At 40.3% G+C, this 20,320-nt stretch overlaps 1 protein-coding gene across 1 annotated transcript in view; it reads left to right on the top strand.

Moving 5' to 3' along the window:
* The window catches only part of igf1ra (insulin-like growth factor 1a receptor), a 108,375-nt gene that overhangs the window by 69,231 nt on the left and 18,824 nt on the right, over positions 1-20,320 (top strand). The window contains exons 3-14 of the mRNA XM_088995975.1: positions 2,437-2,737; positions 4,249-4,385; positions 5,974-6,118; positions 6,713-6,921; positions 6,998-7,124; positions 8,625-8,860; positions 10,605-10,772; positions 12,662-12,869; positions 17,997-18,283; positions 18,357-18,499; positions 19,417-19,582; positions 19,660-19,762. Of these exons, the coding sequence (XP_088852101.1) occupies positions 2,437-2,737; positions 4,249-4,385; positions 5,974-6,118; positions 6,713-6,921; positions 6,998-7,124; positions 8,625-8,860; positions 10,605-10,772; positions 12,662-12,869; positions 17,997-18,283; positions 18,357-18,499; positions 19,417-19,582; positions 19,660-19,762 (2,230 nt within the window). The remainder of the gene's footprint in view (positions 1-2,436; positions 2,738-4,248; positions 4,386-5,973; positions 6,119-6,712; positions 6,922-6,997; positions 7,125-8,624; positions 8,861-10,604; positions 10,773-12,661; positions 12,870-17,996; positions 18,284-18,356; positions 18,500-19,416; positions 19,583-19,659; positions 19,763-20,320) is intronic.

Below are 20,320 nucleotides of genomic sequence, written 5' to 3'. Positions count from 1 at the left end.
GATGACATGCTTTCATTAATTTACCGCAAGGATTGAGAAGGACTCAATTTTACATTGCTTGTAAAACTGAACTGGCCAGTTTTTTTTCCCCTGTGGTCTTTAGAGGTTACACAAGACCTGCGATAGTAATTGACAAGTGAAAGCTTGTTACTTCGTGAAGCACTGTCACCTCCACGAGTAGTCTGTGCAATTTTTTAGGCTCTTGTCATAATTTATGTAAGACTAGGTCCTTCCCTAGTCACCATGGTTACAAAACCCTAGATCTGGCATTCGACCCACAGTCGGGGGCTACCTCAAGGATTGAAAAGTACTCATGGGCCGCAGTTGTTCAGTTTTAATGGCCCCGTGGAGAAATTTATCTTGGAGTAATAACCCAACACCATAAACATACATACAGCAAAACAAACTAATCCCAAGGGTAGAGTTACATGTGGGTGTTTAGGATGAGGGGGTTACATTTGCGTCAACGGCATCTCAACTCTTTTCCTGATGTCTGTATAGGCTCTCAGTCGTACAGGAGTGGTCCGTTGATGAAAAGGTTTCTTCAGCCATCATATGTACTTCATTGAAGGTGTTGGATGTTTCGCTCCTCATCCGAACAGCTTCGTAACTGAACTAAAGTTGTGCTGGTAACTCTGGCGCTGTATATATCCCTAATGGACAGAGGTGGCAGTACCAGACTACTCCCTGAAGCGAATTTGATTCCCTCTTTTGTCCTGTCTGATTACCCCGAATGTACTATGCCTGGCTCTGATTGCCGTTTTAGCTCTGGTATCATTTATTAGCATGAATAAGCCTCATTAGCATGACTAAGCTTTTGTGGAGGTGCTAGGTCCCTGGGGGAGCAGTAGACTACTCTTTGAAGTCAATCTGATAACCTTTGTTTTTCTTTTGGGTTACCGCTAATGCTCTATGCCTGGCTCTGATTGCCCCATTTGCCCTGAAAAATCAGATTACTTCTTTTGGTTTGAACAAAATAAGTAATCAGATTAGCTTCAGGGAGTAAGTAGTCTACTGCCCCCCCAACATCAGAGCAGTGACCTATCAGAGCAGAGATCTGGCACTGCCACCCCTGTCCATTAAGGATATACTGTATATAGGGTCAGAGGTACCAGCACAACTTTAGTTCGCTGAAGAAGTTCTTCGGATGAGTAGCGAAACGTCCGACACCTTCAAAGAAGTACAGATGACGGTTGAACAAACCTTTTCAACTTTCCCAGATGGTTGTTTCACATTCCGTGCAAAAAAATAAACGGTTGTGAACAAGCGCAATAAAGTATGCACTTGATAACACCCGACCGCGGTCGTCACAACAAACAAATAAGTAGTTTCTATTATTCATCACGCCTCAAGGCTCTATTTGAAACGCACGCGGTTATTGATTTTTATTTATTTATTTTCCTCTGTGCCCGTGTTATTTACGAGAGTGCAACTTCACTGACTTATTAGCGTACACAATTACCGGTACATCTGTGTAAGATCTCAGTCGTACAGGAGTGGTCCATCGATGAGAAGGTTTCTTCAGCCGTCATCTGTACTCCTTTGAAGGTGTCGGACGTTTGGCTTCTTATCCAAGAGGCTTCGTCAGCCAACTAAAATCTTTTGCTGGTAGTTTCGCCGCTATATACATACCTACTGTCCAGACGTGGCGGTGCCAGATTCTGCTATGATTGGTCCCTGCTATCAGGTTGGGGGAAAGCAGAGGACTACTCCCTGAGGCTACACTGATTACTTCTATTGTCCTGACTGACCTGTCCTGACCTGAGTATGGGGTCTACGACTGGCTTGATTGACCAATTTGATCTGGTATCACCTCATCAGCATAACTAAGCCTATGTTGCCTACGTAGTCGGTTGTAGGAACGATCCAAATTGAACCTCACCCCACCATGGCGATTTAATGAGGGGTTTTGCTGTTTTATGAAAATAGCTTCTTTTACTCCCCTTTCAAACCGTCTATTTTCTTTTGCTAAGATTTTAACCTCGTAGACCCCATACTCAGGCAGGACAATAGAAGTAAACAGTGTAGGCGCAGGGAGTAGTCCTCTGCTCGCCCCCTAACCTGAGAGCAGGGACCAATCATAGCAGAATCTGGCACCGCCACGTCTGCACAGTAGGGATATATATCGGGTCAAAACTACCAGCAAAAGATTTTAGTTCGCTGACGAAGCCTCTTGGATAAGAAGCGAAACGTCCGACACCTTCAAAGAAGTACAGATGACGGCTGAAGAAACCTTCTCATCAATTACCGGTACACTTTTTTTTAACCTTCCAAAATGGTGACACATTTTATTTCCAAGGAAACAGCAATATTACCTGTACATGTGGATGACCGTGACAATATTTTGACATTCCTTAGTATTTTTACACCCAAAAAAAAGTGCTGCGTCATGATCTGATTTCTAACCGCTGTCCTTTCTGTGTCTCACTCATCCAGTATGTCCCAGCCACTGCAAGCAAGCATGCACCGACAAGGGCGAGTGTTGCCACAGCCAGTGCCTGGGCAGCTGCACGGAAGCCAACAGTGACACGGCGTGTTCCGCCTGTCTCCACTACTACCACGAAGGCCGCTGCGTGCCCGAGTGCCCGCCCGACACGTACAAGTTTGAGGGCTGGCGTTGCATCACCTTGGACCTTTGCTCCCAAGTGCACCTGCCCAGCGATGTTCACTTTGTCATCCACGAGGGCGAATGCATGCCTGACTGCCCCTCTGGCTTTGCACGCAATGAGAGCAATCGGTAAGGAGCAACCAACGCCTTCACTTTGGCTTCAGGTTTTGCTTCAGGTGGTGCCCGTTTGAACACGCCAGGCTTGGAGTCCTTATTCGTGCTCCTTGAAATACCCGCACAATCACGCACGCACGCACTCACACACACAAAATGTATTTTTCTGCTGTGCGGTATTTAAGCTACAAGGTAGTGATTTAGAGGTGGACAAATATTGAACCACCGATACTTGCCTGATTTCAATGTACAGTGATACCTTGGTTTACGAACACCCTGGCTTACGAAGTTTTCGATTTACAAACGTTACATTTATGAAAATTTAACTTTGGCATATGAACTGTTTTTCGTATGCCTATGGGAAATAAATTTTGGGGATACACACTTTTCGCCTTACACACACTGTCTGGGAACCAAGTAGGTTTTGTAAGCCAAGGTATCACTGTATTGGTACTTGTGAAGGATGACGATACAAGCCACTGTTACTTCAGGCAATAAAAAAAGAAACAAATACATAAATAAATAAAGGCATTAAGGAATTAAAGATAAATACATAAAGGCACAAATACACAAATAAGAAAGAAAAAAATGGGAGTGTGCGGCTAAATAAATAAATAAATAAGGAATGCACGGCCAAATAAATAATTAAATAATACAATCGATACACAAACTGATGAATAAATACATGATGAAACAAACAAGCGGACAAACAAATAAACAGACACATAAATCCATTAAAAAAACATGAATAATTTGCTAAATAAAGAAATAAACACATAGATAAATGAATAAATAAATACATCTATAAATAAACAGACAAATAACTAAAACATGATTGGCCAGGCAAATAAATAAATAACTGAATAAAACACACACACATAGATAAATAAATACATAAATACATAAATAAATAAATAGACAGACAAATACATAGTTAAATGCACAAATACACAAATACAAATAAATAAGGAAACAAGGGAGTGTGCGGCTAAATAAATAAATACAGGAATGCACGGCCAAATACATAATTACATAAATAAACAAATAGACAAATAGAGAAGTAAATAAATAATGAAGAAATACATGAATGAATGAATGAATGAATGAATGAATGCATAAATGGACAAATAAATCAACAGACAAATACATCAATAAACAAAACATGAATGCATGGCTGAATAAATGAACAGACAAATAAACAAATAAATAACTACATAAATAAATTAAGTAAACATGAATGCCCAGATAAATAAATAAATAAATAAATAGAGAAATAAATAAAAAAAACACATATAAATATAGACATAAATACATAAACAGACAAATAAATATAGACATAAATACATAAACAGACAAATAAATATAGACATAAATAAATAAACAAACAAATAAATATATAAATAAATCAAAATCACCCCACAGGTTGATAGAAGTGTGAGTTTTAGCTGTGAACATTCAAGTGGTCAAACGTTGCCCACTCATTGATTCCCTCCGCTTAATTTTTGCTCTTTTTTTTGTCTTTCCAGGATGATGTGCAGCGCCTGTAACGGCTTATGCGATAAGATCTGCTCAACTTCCATCATTGACTCGGTGAACGCTGCTCAGTCCTTAAAGGACTGCACTGTCATCGCCGGAAATCTGGACATCAACATTCGCCACGGAAGTGAGTGAGATGATTTTTATTGTCATTCTCACAAGTCCATCACAGGATGTTGATTGTGTGGAAAAACAAGATTGACCCCCCCCCCCCCCGGCTTTAAAATGGCTTAGAGTACAGTCGCTCCCCAATTTATGAACAAGATACGTTCTGAACAGTCGTTCGTAAGTGAATTCGTTCATAAATTGCTTCAACGCATTTCATACAAAATCTATGTTTAAGTCTTATACAAGTATATTTAAAGTTTATATAAGTATGTTTAACGCTTGTATAAGTAACCTGTATTGGTTTGTACTGAAAAATAAACATTTAATAGAATATATGCTGTATAAAGATATGTCAATATGTCAACTTCTTCTTTGAGAAGAAGTACAGATGACGGCTGAAGAAACCTTTTCATTGATGGACCACTCCTGTATGACTGAGAGCTTACACAGACGTATAAAGATATGTTCATGTACAACTGGAGAGAATAATCCATATGTTACTACCAAAATGTTCGTATGTACCGTTGTTCGTAAGTAGGGGAGCACCTCTAAATGTATTATTTAGACTCATAACTTGAATTTCAATATATTTCAAGCTTTTATTTGTTTTTATTTGTTAGAATTTTGGTAGGCTGTTAAAATATTTGTGTACCGATGCTCCCCAACTTACAAACGAGATACGTTCCAAATAGTTGTTCGTAAGGTGAATTAGTTCCTAAGTTGCTTCAGTGCTATATTTTGTATGGAATGTCTGTTAAAGGCTTACATAAGTATGTTTAAATTTTATATAAGTATGTTTAAGGCCTGTATAAGTAACCTGTATTGGTTTGTACTGAAAAGTAAACACTTTATAAAATATATACTCTATAAACATATGCACGTGTACAATTGAAGATTATACTACATATGTTACTACAAACATCATATTTAGCGTTGTTCGTAACTCGAATGTTCGTAAGTAGGGGAATCATCTGGATATCGATTGTCAAATTTACAGAAAACGCCAACAACGGACCAGACAGTTAATCTTTAAAATATTTTAATCAAAGAAAATAAATTATGTGGAGGTGCGTTTACAAGTTTCCAATGTTGTGAAAAGTGGGAAAAAAATATATTACCGCACTTGCCCTTAAATATTAGAAAATTATCTTATGTGTGCATGACTCGATTAAATTGTATCACACACCCAAAAAAATTTACCATATTAAATGACTACAGGCAATTCGTTGAATTTTAAAGTTAAATACAACTGAATTGTACTTGGCATTATAGTAATTATTTCATTTGCCACTATGTCAGTTGCAATTGTTTTTATTTTTTTGGAGTTCGGGACTTCTGTCGCGCAATCCTCAAGGCCACCAAATATCCTTTGGACAGTCTGTGTTACATGTAACATATGATTTCATTCGGATGACGCCTCTCATAGGATGAAGCTTAAACACACCGGTGCCTAATTGGGCATCCGCGTTGAGCGTTGGTGTCACAGCCTCACAAGTCCCCCGCTTGTTGTCCTAATATGGCTTTCATGTGCTGTGTGCGTGTGTGTGTGTGTGTGTGTGTATGTGTGTGTGTGTTGTGTTGTGTGTGTGTGTATCTGCGGCCCTCAGATAACATCGCGTCTGAGCTGGAGAGCTTCATGGGCCTGATCCAGACGGTGACGGGCTACGTGAGGATTCGTCACTCCCACACTCTTGGATCCCTGTCCTTCCTCAAGAGTCTGCGTTATATCAACGGGGAGGAGCTCATGGACAAGTAGGGCGTTTGTATGTGTGTGAGTGGCGGGGGAGGAGGGGGTGAAGGGACACAATTCTGACAACATTATCAAAGAGTTGTTGTCAATTCCGTGGTAGTGTGATTCCAAAGAGGTCAGACTGACCGATTGAAAATGTTGATTGATTCCAGTGTTCCTCTGGGTCTTGGAAATTGTATGTTACTGTTTGCAATGTTGGCATTTTAAATTGAGTGCTTTTTTACTAGGGAATAATTTCTTTTCGTACTTGAAGCCATCTGATGGGCTCGCTTAAAGGACAACCGACACCATTTTTTTTGTTTGAAAAATATTCAACAATAATAAATAAATAAACAGACTATAAATACAAAAATACATAAATGCATAAATAAATATAGGTCGTGACTTCAAGACCCTGTCTGGCCTCTCTGTGTGGAGTTTGCGTCTTCTCCCCCGGCCCGCGTGGGTTTTCTCCGGGTTCCTCCTACATTCCAAAAACATGCATGGCAGGTTGATTGCACACTCCAAATTGTCCCGAGGCGTGAGTGTGAGAGTGAATGGTCGTTTGGATGGATGGATATCTCATTCTTAAAAAATCTCTTTATGTTTTGCATCAGGTTGTATTCCTTCTCTGCCATCAACAACCAGCACCTTCACAATCTATGGGACTGGACCCAGCACAATCTAACCATCCGAGCGGGACGTCTCTTCTTCCGCCTGAATCCTAAACTCTGCATGTCTGAGATCCACACCATGTGGGAGAAGACTGGCGTCAGGGACAAGCCGGAGGAAGGAGACTTCCGCAACAACGGCGAACGAGCCAGCTGTGAGTTTACAGGGGCATCCGTGACTCGTGGGTGGTCAGTGAACATCTCGCCGATCTTATTTTGTGACGGTTGCAGGTGAAAGTCACATCCTCAAGATCTTATCCAATAGCACGTCCAGCTACACCATCCGTCTGACATGGGAGCGTTACCAGCCGCGGGATTACAAAGGCCTTATCAGCTTCATGGTCTACTACAAGGAGGCGTAAGTGCTCCAAAAGACGACTCATGATCATGTACAGTGATACCTTGGCTTACGAACTTAATTGTTTCCCAGACAGAGTGTGTGAGGCGAAAAGTGTGTATCCCAAAAATTAATTTCCCATAGGAAACCATTAAAATTAGAATAATCCGTTCCGAGATCCCCATAAAACATAATTTTCTATGTTCTAATTTTCTAAGCCTTAAAACGACACAAAATATACCTTATTTTATGTGTAATAAACATGCTATGGTATTATAATTAAAGAAATAAACTGTAGTGCATAATAAAGTCGTTTTGCTCTAAAATCAACTTTAGTGTATCATATAGTGATTTTATTGACCTTTGTGATGGTCGTTGATGGCTTGATGGGATGGAGCGGCCGGTTTCATCAGCACTAAACACTTGATGAGGAACGTAGCCTTCTTCTTTCACCATCTTGAGGAATGATCCATTGGAGGTGTTTTCTCTGCGAAAATGTTACCTTTTTCCTCATCAATTGTGTTCTTTTTAGCTGGGTTGATAGCTTTTTGCATCAAGTGTACACATGGCTTGTGCGGGTTATTCGTGGAGCCTGATTGATGGTATATTTTAACCCTCCAGTCTACACTCTGCTTTTGAACGATCAAAGTTGAAACAAGTCCAAATTTCACTGTTTTCTATCAATTTTCTCACCATTCCACTTTTGTTTTTTTGTTTCAAGCTCTGTCGTCTCCCTTTTGTGTGGGTGTGTGTTTTCTCACTCTCTCTCTGTCGTCTGCCTGTCTCTTTAATGTCCCCCCCCCCCTGACTGCTGCGTTTTTGACCAATCACGTGGCTTTAACCGAAGACTGGGGGCGGGGAATAGAGGACAAAACAGTCGGCCACCATTTTTTTGTTATGAGAACGGGCTCGTTCGCGAACGACACATCGTGGCAGCTTTGTGTGTATCCCGAAAAATAGTTCGTATGTTAAGGTAACATTTTCATAAATGTAACGTTAGTAAACCGATAAGTTCGTAAGCCAATGGGTTCGTAAACCGAGGTATCACTGTATTACACACTGTCATTACATATAAATAGCTCAACATAGAGGCTTGATTAAGGGTTTTGGATACAAAGACCTATACTATGTTGGGACGACAATTGTTTAAAAACTCGTTTTGCTGCCAAGTGGCAACCGGTGGAGAAGATAGTTATTTTGTTCTTGTTTTTTCTAATCTCAGGATGGTCGCCATGATATTTGCACCGTCTGTGTTTATTTTCTTACATCCGGGCGGTGATTGCTGCTCAGAATTTTGCCAGGGCTTCCTGGAAGCGTGGAATGTCTTTTTTTTTTTTTTTTTTGTCCTTCTCATTTTACTTTGGCAGTGACACCAAATACACATTTGTAAATAATGAGCTAAGAAAAGCTATTTCAAGTCGGATTGGTGTCTGCAGACATACCCTAGAATTAGTTTTATTTTGGAACTAAAGAACCAGTCGATGTCATTCGGGGCCATGTTTTTTTGTGCTCCCTCGCCAGTCCTTCTCAGAACATCACCGAATTTGACGGTCAGGATGGCTGCGGCTCCAACAGCTGGCACACGGTGGACGTAGATCTTCCTCGGGACAATAATACTGAACCTAAAGTCGGTATTCACCACCTCAAACCCTGGACCCAGTATGCCGTTTTCGTCAAGGCCATTACCCTTCGGGTCGAGGACAAACACATTCCCGGCGCGAAAAGTGACATCATTTACATTCGCACGCGCCCATCGCGTAAGTACCAGACACCGTACTAACGTCCCACTTTTCTATGCTTCCAACTTGGGCCAATATTTTCAATGTAAAACATGTAAAAAGGTAAGTGTTGTGACAAGAGACTGGAAGAGTCACAGAAAGGCATAAAATTGGATGTTCTTGTACAAATTTTTTTTTTTTGAAAACCGTCTCAGGTCAGTGAGGTGAAGCCCTCTATTTTAATGACGTGCAAAAAAAGGACACAAAATTGGCACTGAAAAATTAACTCATTCACTGCCATATGATGTGCAAAAATTTGTCTACTCCAGTGCCAGGGTTTTTGTCATTTTCACTCAAATTGTAGAATATTGAGTTTTTGGACTACATAAACTTTGAATGCAGCGTAAGAAACCTTAGACTCTCTTCTTTCATCCGAAAAAAAAGAGTTCATTCCTAAGTTATATGGGCCTGGAGTTATCTGAGTTTGAAATGGGAGCAGCTGTACAAAATACAATACAATAAGATACATATTGATTTATATAGCGCTTGAGCAACAGCTTAATCTGGAACAAAGCGCTAACACGGAAAAAAGGGAAATGGTGCGCCCTTGTGGAAAATAAAAAAAACATTGCCAGAGGTCTGACCAGCGCTTTATCGGCACCCCGTATGAAAAACCAAAACCCAATAAATATTAGCTAGCTAGCTTTCTATCTATTTAAGTTATCCTTGGTTGAGTGAACACTGGCGCGTGTGGCTGCCGCTGCTCACCCACAAAAAAACTTAGCCTGTGACTGTAAAGTGACCTTAAGAGTTTCAAAAATTCGCTTATAAATGTAATGTATTCTTATTCTTATTCTTATTCTTATTGGATTGGATATGCCTTTATTAGTCTCACAGTGGAGAAATTTACATTTCACAGCAGCAAAGTGATGAAAGGAATGAAAATAGAAAAACAAAATACATGAGCTGCTGGAAAGGCAGCCACTCTCGCGGCGCTGTCTTGAAGTCAAAATAACAAAAAAAAACTAAATAACAAATAATATGACAGCATAGAGACAATATGACAAAACAAAGACACAGAGAGACATTCATTCTTCAGGACTTGCTGTACCCTCTTTGTGATGACATGAAGCAGTTCTAGATGAAAGAGGAGAGGATCAAAGCGTCTTTCCACCAGTGGATCAGGGACATCATGGTGGAATGTGCATGTCGACTACAAGCTAAATGTTGAAAGCAAACACGCAGCTGTAGCAGCCATTGACGAAAAGAGATTATCTCACATCCCCTGTTCCACATAAATCTGCTTCAATTCCAAGCCGCAACAGTTCCACATACGCATCGGCGCTCTGCGCTGACGCTCCTTTCTTCTTATCGCGGGTTCCTCAAGCCATGCATCCACCCAGCCGCAGACTGTCCAACAGCACTGACCTTTCCGCTAAACAAAGCGGGGCTGTGAAGATGCTGCCCATTACAGGCGCAAAAAAGCACAATGGCCCCTTTGGTGTCCAGCGATGGCAGTCGACTGGCTCCGACATTCCTCCCATTCAAAAACAGTACTGGCATATTCATGCTGCCGAAAAGGCGCAACTGCTCAGCACAGTCTCCTCCTTGATGAATGTTGTGGTCAAAAATTTTTATTCTTATTCTTATTCTTATTCTTATTCTTATATGTACATAGGCAAACCCCTAAAAACCCAAACATTTCCATCATATAAATGTGGATGTTCTTTGCTCATTTAAGCACATCGGTGTTATTGGCAATCACTATTCTCATCCGCCGCAGTGCCAACTGTGCCCAAAGACCCCCGTGCCTACGCCAACTCCTCCACTAAGCTGCTGGTCAAGTGGTCACCGCCGCTCTTCCCCAATGGTAACCTGACCTACTACCTGGTGCGCTGGCAGCAGCAACCGGAAGATCAGGATCTCTACCTGCACAACTACTGCTCTAAAGGTCAGAGGGGGAATTGTAGCTAGCTATTTGTTGGCTATCTATTAGCTATCTACTAGCTGGCTTGCTAGCTTTCTATCTGTGTATTTAATACTGACATTCAGTGTATTGGCTAACTAACTATCTAGCTAACTAGCTAGCTAGCTATTAGCTATAGAGCTATCTAGGTGGCTAGCTATCTAGCTAGCTATCTGTTAGCTATCTATTAGCTGGATAGCTAGCTTTCTATCTATTAACGTCTAAAAAATAGTTATTAAAAAATAAATGAAATGTATTATTATGATTATGATTGTGATTATTATTACTACTTCCGGGTTGAGTGAACGCTGGCGCGTGTGGCTGCCGCTGCTCACCCACAGAAAAACTTATCCTGTGACTGTTAAGTGACCATGAGAGTTTTGAAAGGCGCTTATAAATGAAATGTATTATTATTATTATTATTATTATTATTATTATTATTATTATTATTATTATTATTATTATTGTGGAATACAGTAGAGTGCTTGGCAGGGGAGACGACCGACAGTCATCCATGAACCTCCATTATTTTTGAGTCACTGTTTCGTCTTTGTGTTTCACCTGAATTCAATGTCACTTGTAAAATGAAAAAATGAAGCATAAAGTAGACAAAGCAGCAATATCGTGATGTCATATCTTTGGCAGATATCTCCTTGAAATGAGGAGATTGAGGTTTGTTGCTTCATACACCCCAAAATATTTCTACCTCCTCCCACCTTGCCACTCTGATGATATAAAATGATTAAATAAAAGCTTTACACATATTGTAGGACTATTTAATTCTATAAAGAATGCGACCCGCGACATCTTGCTCTGGTGCGTACGCATGTTCCATTGGATACGAATGAGTGCATCATATGATCGGATTTAACAAAAAAAACGAAATCAAAACGCCCGGTAGTACAAGTAGTACAAGTAGTTATGGTCCCACAGGGGACTACCTAACCATGGATTTCTCCCATTGGCTTTGAATAAAATGTATTTTTCGAATAGTCAATGCCATGTAAATTAGCTCCACTGTTCCATTACAATCACATTTTGGAAATTGTCAGCTCACCAAAAATTTCCTTGATTTTGTCATTTCTCACTTGGACAGCCAAGCACTCCAGACACTCTACTATTTTGCATACAAGGAATTTAGCCCCAGATTATTTCTTTCTTTAGTTGTTTATCTATTTGTGTCTATTTGTGATTTGTGTGTGTATTGGTTTGGATATTGGATTGGATATGCCTTTATTATTCATGTATTCATTTAGTTACATGTATCTTTCTGTCTATTTATTCATTCCTTTATCTGTCTGTCTCTATCTATCAATTGATACATTGAGCGATTGAGCTAGCTAGCCAGCTAGCTAGCTTGCTCTCTCTTTCTCTCTCTTTCTATCTCTCTATCTCTCTGTCTGTCTGTCTGTCTGTCTGTCTGTCTGGCTGTCTGTCTACCTGGCTGGCTACCTGGCTAGCTATCTGGCCTGCTATCTGGCGAGCTGTCTAGCTAGCTATCTGGCAAGCTATCTGGCTAGCTATCTGGCAAGCTATCTGGCCTGCTATCTGGCGAGCTGTCTAGCTAGCTATCTGGCAAGCTATCTGGATAGCTATCTGGCAAGCTATCTGGCTAGCTAGCTAGCTATCTCGCTATCTAATTTTGGTTGTTTTAAATATTAGTCCCTTTTTCCATCTCCCCCACCCGTCTGAAAAAAAAAAACCCAGAAAGAGCAAAACCTGGCCACAAAGAAAAAATGATGTCCAATGAAAACTCGTGAGACTTTTGAGGCATATTTTTTGACTTGAGGTTTGCATTCGCAAGATTTAGTAGTCCTGTCTATGAAATCTTACGATTCGAAGGAAAAAAAGCTTCTTTCTCTCATCTAAACTAGATCTGAAGATCCCCATCCGGATCCCGGCGACGGGATTTGCCGATATGGAGGAGATCACCAAGCCCACCAAGTCTGACCTGTCTGGGCCCAAAAAAGGTCCGTGCTGCGTTTGTCCCAAAACCCCAGAGGAGAAGGACCGGGAGAAGGACGATCGGGTCTTTTTAAAGCTGTTTGAGAACTTTCTTCACAACGCCATCTTTCTGCAGAGGTACAGTTACTGTTGTGGATGATTGTGAAAGATTCCACGGCTATATTTTACGTTTTAAGACTCACGCTGAATATTCAGGAAGTCTTGTTTTTGAGTTGATGACAATGCCTGACGTGACATCACGTCTGGAACGGCCCTGACCGAGAAAGCGACACAATGCATTTTGGGTACTTTGTTTTGTCTGAAAACTTCGTGTTGATGGCAAAATTAGAAGGAAAACACATAAATAACGTGATGGTGAATCATTGTGTGTTACACCAAGACTACTATTTGATACTAGTTGACACAAATTCCCAGCAGACAAATCAGCCCATTTGCAACGGAGCTTGGGCGCCATCTTGTGCATTTTCTGGGACGCTACATTGGAGTAATGACGGCGTGAATTGATACGGGAGGCCTTCTTTAATCGATTGCAAACATTTTTGCTTTCCTCTTCAGAACTATTTGAATCATATTCATAACAGGATGCGTAACAAGAAAGCATCTTCTCCGAATCTGAAGCCATTGTTTTGATTCTAGAGCAAAGCAAGACGAAGGCGGGACCTTCTGAAACTCGGCATCTCCGAGGTCATTTTGAAGTAGTTTTGGGACACTTTCAGTCATATTCATTGGTGTTTTGCATTTGACTAAAAATATCAGCCTGCGTGTTTTGGGTATTTTAGATGCTATAAAACGTTTTTCCGATGTCAGTTAAGAAACAAAAAAATGGTGTCGGTTGTCCTTTAAGCATTCTGAAGGGGCGACTTTGGCTGCTCGCTCTTCATATCGCTGCGTCGTCTTTGTTGTCGCCCACAACAGCTCCCGACATCTGTGTTTTGTTAACTTTGCTGGTGGCTGCGGATGTTTCGCGCCATCCCAAAGCTTTCCGCGCTTGAGTTCTTCGTATCGACGTGGACAAACTCTCCAGATGTCGGCAAACGGCTTCAATCCTTCACAATCTCCACGCACTTGTCCTTTAGTCTGATCAGCACTCAGTGGGTATTTTATAAATCCATATTTTAAGTGAGGCAGCTGCACCGCTAAAGATCATTCATCCAGGTCTCGTCCTTTTCTTTTTCTTATTTCCTCCCATCACCCCCGAGGCTTATTTGGAATTGGATCAGTGTAGCTTTCAAAAACTATATGAAAAAAGATGCCTTCGTATTGTAAATGAACTTTTTTTTTCTCGTTTTCTTCCCCATGATGCTTCTTCGTTTCCTTTCGGCTTTTCCCATCAGGGGTCGCCACAGCGAATCAATGTCCTCCATCTATTCCGGCTTTGTGCATCCTCTTCTCTCACACCAGCTACCTTCATGTCCTCTTTGACCACATCCATAAACCTCCTCTTCGGTCTTCCCCATGATGCACTTTAGCATATTTCCTTGACATACACTGCCGTTCCCAAATGTATTCGCTTATTGAAAATATGACGTAGAGCACCATTCCCGAATTTGTTCGGGTTTGGTTTTTTCATGCTTGGGTGCCGATAAAGCGCTGGCCATGGCCCCTGGCAATTGGATTGGATTGGATGTACCTTTATTCATCTTGCAGTGTAGATATTTACATTTCACAGCAGCAAAGTTATGAAAGGAAAGAAAGAAGGAGAAAAATAAAATACAGGAGATGCTGGAAAGGCAGCTGCTCTCGCGGCACCATTTTTAAAATCAAATGAACAAAAACAAATTAAATAACAAATAATATGACAACACAAGGACAGAATGTTTTTTCCACAAGAGGGCAGAGTTTCCTTTTTTTTTCCATGTTAGTGCTTTGTTCCAGCTTCCGCTGTTAAAGCGCTTTCTAAACCAATATGTTTGTATTGTATTGTATTTTTCAAGCTCAGATAACTCCAAACCCATATAACGTAGGAATTAAGGTTTTTTTTCTGATGAAAGAAACAAATCTAAGGTTTCTTTACGCTGCTTTGAATGTTTATGTCGTCATAAAACTCCAGTGACAATGACAAAAACCCTGGCACTGGAGTAGACACATTGTCTGGCAATGAATGAGTTAATTACTACTTTCCTGTTAGCCAGGGAGGTCCTTAGCAGCCCCCCCCAGATACACTCCAACCCCCCCTGCTGGGACCGAGGCATCCCCCCCCCCCCCCAAAAAAAATAATGTACATCAGGTTTGTAATAGAATATGGAAAGAGTCCAATTGCAGTGTCTAATGAACTCCAGAAGACAGAACACAAAGTAGGAATAACAGGCCCATGTTGACTGTGTGCAACTAAGGCCTGTTGCGAATCCTGTGTTCCTTTTTGAGCAGAAGGTGTCGTCACAGCTTTCCTCCTCGGATTCCATGATGTAAAGGTTATGTTTTTTTCTCTCTCTAAGTGGGTCAGATCACGACAGTGGCGTAAGTAAGTCACTTAGCAGTAAGGTCAAGCTCCAGTCAGCTGTCATTTTAAATGACACCATTCAAAGGGACTCATGGACCCCCCCAGACGAGACAAAATTACAGTCAGGCATTTGAATATATATACAGGGATACCTCTGTTTCCGAACCCCTTGGCTTACGAACGTTTCGGTTTACGAACGTTAAATTTATGAAAATTTTACCTTGGCATCCAAACTATTTTTCGGGATACATACGGAGATGCCACAATAAGTGATGTGTCGTTCGCAAATGAGCCCGTTCTCCGAAAAGAAAATGGCAGCCAGCTTGTTTTGCTCCTCTATTCCCCGCTGCCAGTCGTCGGTTAAAGCCACGTGATTGGTCGATAACGCAGCAGTGAGGGCAGGTGGTTTAAACATTAAAGAGACAGGCAGACGACAGAGAGAGAGTGACAAAATGGATAGAAAACCGTGAAATTTGGACTCGTTTCAACTTTGATAGTTCAAAGGCAGAGTGTAGACTGCAAGGATAAAATTCCCATCAATCAGTCTCCACAAATAATCCGCACTAGGCATCAGTTCAATTTGAAATGAAAAGACAAGCAAGGGAACCAGCTATTACTGATGGTTCTGGTGTGTCTGTTTGCATCTGTTGCTGTTGCAATATCACAACTTTCAAGATGTGCAACCCTGAGACACTTTATGCAAAAAGCTATCCATTCCATCATGCCATCAACCATACCATACCACATTTATTATACATAAAATAAGGTACATTTTGGGGAAGGTATATTTTGTGTAGTTTTCAGGCTTAGAAAATTAGAAAGTAGAAAATTATGTTTTATGGGGACCTGGGAACGGATTATTCTCATTTTCGTGGTTTCTTATGGGAAATTAATTTTTGGGATACACACTTTTCACCTTGCACTCTCTGTCTGGGAACAAATTAAGTTCGTAAGCCAAGGTATCACTGTATCAGTCCCCTGTTATATTTGTAGTGACTTTCTTTGGATTGTACCACACCAGCTATAACTGCCAGGGAGGAATGTTTGAGTGTGTGTGAGACTGTTTTTTTTTTCCCAGGCATCAATCGTCCTCTTGTCTTGTCAAAGATGCACCCAGCTGCACTTGAATCGCAGTCATATCACTCTTCCCAACTGAAAATTTGACAAGGGGCTCGTAAGGCAGAGGTGTGGGCGACTGGTCCTTAACATCGTCACCCTTTTAGCTCAGATACTGGCTTCTGAATTGGAGACCATGCAAAGATTTTTCAGAATTAGAAAGCCTTTAATAGTCCCACAATGGGGAAATTTTGCATAAAATGTTTTGATTAAAATTGCAGATGTCCAGTTCAATATCGGGCGAAGGTCCTCAAAACTTTCTCTTCGAAGGATTGTCAACGAGTGATTGATGAAACGGTTTCTTCAGCCGTCATCTGTACTTATTTGAAGGTGTCGGACGTTTTGCTTCTTATCCAAGATGCTTCTTCAGCGAACTAAATTCTTGCTGGTAGTTTCGGCCCGATATATATCCCTACTGTCCAGATGTGGCGGTGCCGGACTGTGCTATGGTTGGTCCCTGCTCTCAGGTTGCATCGCTGCGCGGGGAGTAGTATGTAGCATCTGGACAAATGGCACACACACACACACACACACACACACACACACACACACACACACACACACACACACACACGCACACACGCACACACACACACACACACACACACACACACACGCAGACACACGCATGTGCACACCATGTCAAGCTTTGTGTAAAATGCTCTAAACAACCCATTATGATAAGCTGTAATTTGATTTTCTGGCCTTGTCACTTGCATTCATTTTTCACATTCGTCGAAGAACCAGCATGAAAAGATAAGAGTCAATCTTAACTCATTCATTGCCATGCACGACTTCATTGGGGAATTGAAAAGATGACGTTGACCGCCATTCCCGAATTTGTTGGGATTTTGTTTTTGCTTGTTTGGGTGCCGATAAAGTGCTGTCCAGACCTCTCACATTGTTTTTCCCTTTTTTTCCATGTTAGCGCTTTGTTCCAGCTTCAGCTGTTGTTAAAGCGCTATATAAACCAATATGTATGTATTGCATTCTATTTTGGACAGCCGCCATCATTTCAAGCTTATATAACTCCAGAGACATATAATTTAGGAATTAACTTTTTTTCTGATGAAATAAGAGAGTCTAAGGTTTTTTGTTTTTTGCTCCACTGAATGTTTATGTCGTCGTAAAACTCAATATTCTGTGGGTCCTGGAATTCGAGTGACAATGACAAAAACCCTGGCACTGGGGTGGACACATTTTTGTACAGATCTGTCAGTGAATGATTTAAAAATTAGAAAATAGTATTTGTTCTATACATTCATGATTAAAACATTCGTGAATTATGTTGTACTTCATTTAGAAAGGTGTGCTTTATTATGGGAAAGGAAAGGCAAAAAATGAAGACTAAAATTTCAGATTTTCAAGCTCAATGCTCAGAAACTTCCCATGTCACAATTATTATTATTATTATTACAGATATTACACATCTGCAGTTACTGCTTATTCTGCACGCATGTGTGTTATTGCCCAATATAAAGTGGTGAAAATGGCTTCCGGTCTTTGACGATGAAACGTTCATCAGTTGAACAAACAGGTTGTTTTTGGTTGTCCTGAAAAAAGTTAATTTGCGATATATAACTTTATTTTTGATATATTATTGCATTCATCTGTAAAATAAATTAGATTTCCCACCCAAATATATGAGACAATCTTCTCCTATATTTGACTTTATTCTCTTTTTCCAGACCACAAGACCGACGTCGCCGGGACCTTTTCGGCTTTGCAAATGGCACCGCGTTACACAACGGCACCAGCAGGGACAACAGCACACTCGGCCTGAGCGTGAACAGCACCCAAGGGATCCCTCCGATAACAGAGTACCCCTTCTCTGAGGACAAGAGCACCTCGGAGGGCTTTGAAATCTCCAACTTGAGACCCTTTACCGTCTACCATATCGACATCCATGCCTGCAATGAGGAGGTGGGCCATTGTAGCGTTGGCGCGTTCGTCTTTGCCAGGACGAAACCTGCAGGTAGCCACCTATAGAACTGTAAGAGACTTAGATTTCGATTTCATAGTTACATACAGTTGTCATTTTTACAAAGCCAAAGCTGATGACATTCCTGGGAAAGTGCTCTTTGAGAGGAACGACAAGACTGAAGGTTGCGTATTGCTCCATTGGCCTGAGCCCGTCATGCCGAACGGTCTCATCCTGATGTACGAGATCAAGTACCGCTTGGGTGCCGAGGTGAGTCACAAGTCACACTGAGTCAGTGGTGTGAACTCGTAAGTCGTAATACTTGATGAGTTTACCTAAGCATATAAAGAATATATATTTATATATATATACAGTAAAGTCTCGTTATATCGATATCGGTGATATCGATAGTACTGCTTATTACGATACTATTTCTATGAACGCAAGGAGAAAATTTACATGCCGCAGGATCGGATATATCGATAGTCCGGTTATATCGATATTTTTCCGATTCCCGAGAATATCGATATAACGAGACTTTACTGTGTGTGTGTGTGTATATATATATATATATATATATATATATATATATATATATATATAGATATAGATATCATATTATTTGTTATTAGTATTCAGCTCATGTATTTTATATATATATATATATATATATATACAGTAAAGTCTCGTTATATCGATATCGGATATATCGATAGTCCCGGTTATATCGATAGTCCCGGTTATATCGATACTATTTCTATGCACGCACGGAGAAAATTACATGCAAACAGGGTCGGATATATCGATAGTCCCGGTTATATCGATATTTTTTTGACTCCCTTGAATATCGATATAACGAGACTTTACTATATATATATATATATATATATATATATATATATATATATATATATATATATATATATATATACTCCATATCTATCTATCTATCTATCTATCTATCTATCTATCTATCTATCTATCTATCTATCTATCTATCGCTATATAGTGTGTAATAGTAGGACTTAAAGAAGAAAAATGAACAAAATGAAAATATTTTATTTCTATTTTATAATGTTTATATACAGTGCAATATGATGCTCATTTCCTTTCCCTGCACTGAAACATAAAATTGTGTAGTCTATATTTCACATAATTGCAACACAGTCACCTTTGCTACGTTTCAGCCCGAGAAGCACGAATGCGTATCTCGCGAGCAGTACCGCAAACACAGCGGAGCTCGTCTCAGCAACCTGGGCTCGGGAAACTACTCGGCTTGCGTACGAGCCACATCCCTGGCAGGCAACGGCTCCTGGACGGAAAGCATTTCCTTCTACGTGCCTCCGCCGAAACGTAATATAACGGAGTGAAGGGGTTATGAGGACGCCGGTACTCGATCCATGCTGATCATTCCCGTCATGTCCTCACAGGAGACAGCGGCGTGGCGCTGTATCTGATCATCATCATTCCCATCGTTGTGATTCTTTTCATCGCCGGACTCACCACCATCCTCTTCTTTGTTAACAAAAAGAGGCAAGTATTTTGTCATATGTACTCTTATTGTTGTCAAAGGGTCTGAAAATTTTTGCGGACAATGTCCATGTTTTATTTTCCCAGAAAGATTTATTTGGTTCTTTGTAGCTACAGTATACTGTATGTACAGTTTTTTCGTGCATTTTTATATATTTTAATGGATGTTTTTGATATTTTTCATTTATTTAATGTCTAACAAATAATACAAAAATAATTCTTTCGAATTCAATGAATTTCTTTTGATTTAGTATTTGACTTTTTTTTCCTCCAGAAAGTCAAGGGATGTTTTGACAAGTAATGGTTTGGATATTTTTCATTGATTTAATGTATGACAAATCATGCTAAATTTATACATTCTAATTTAAGGAATTCATCTCGATTTTGTATTTCATTTTTTTTAACTTTTAATTAAGTCCAAAATGTTCTTGGCAGTAATATGTTCAATTTCCCCTTTTGCGTCTCAACATGACTTTCTGCTCCATATTGTTTTTGTGGAATATGAATTTAGCAGCAAAATTCACCTGCTCTTGACTGAAAATAACATCGCGGTAGCTCAAG

The sequence above is a fragment of the Hippocampus bargibanti genome, linkage group LG05 (genome assembly GCF_051943395.1).
Source record: "Hippocampus bargibanti isolate YZ-2025 linkage group LG05, ASM5194339v1, whole genome shotgun sequence".
Classification (NCBI taxonomy): Eukaryota; Metazoa; Chordata; class Actinopteri; order Syngnathiformes; family Syngnathidae; genus Hippocampus; species Hippocampus bargibanti.
This window is presented reverse-complemented; position numbering and strand designations above follow the sequence as displayed.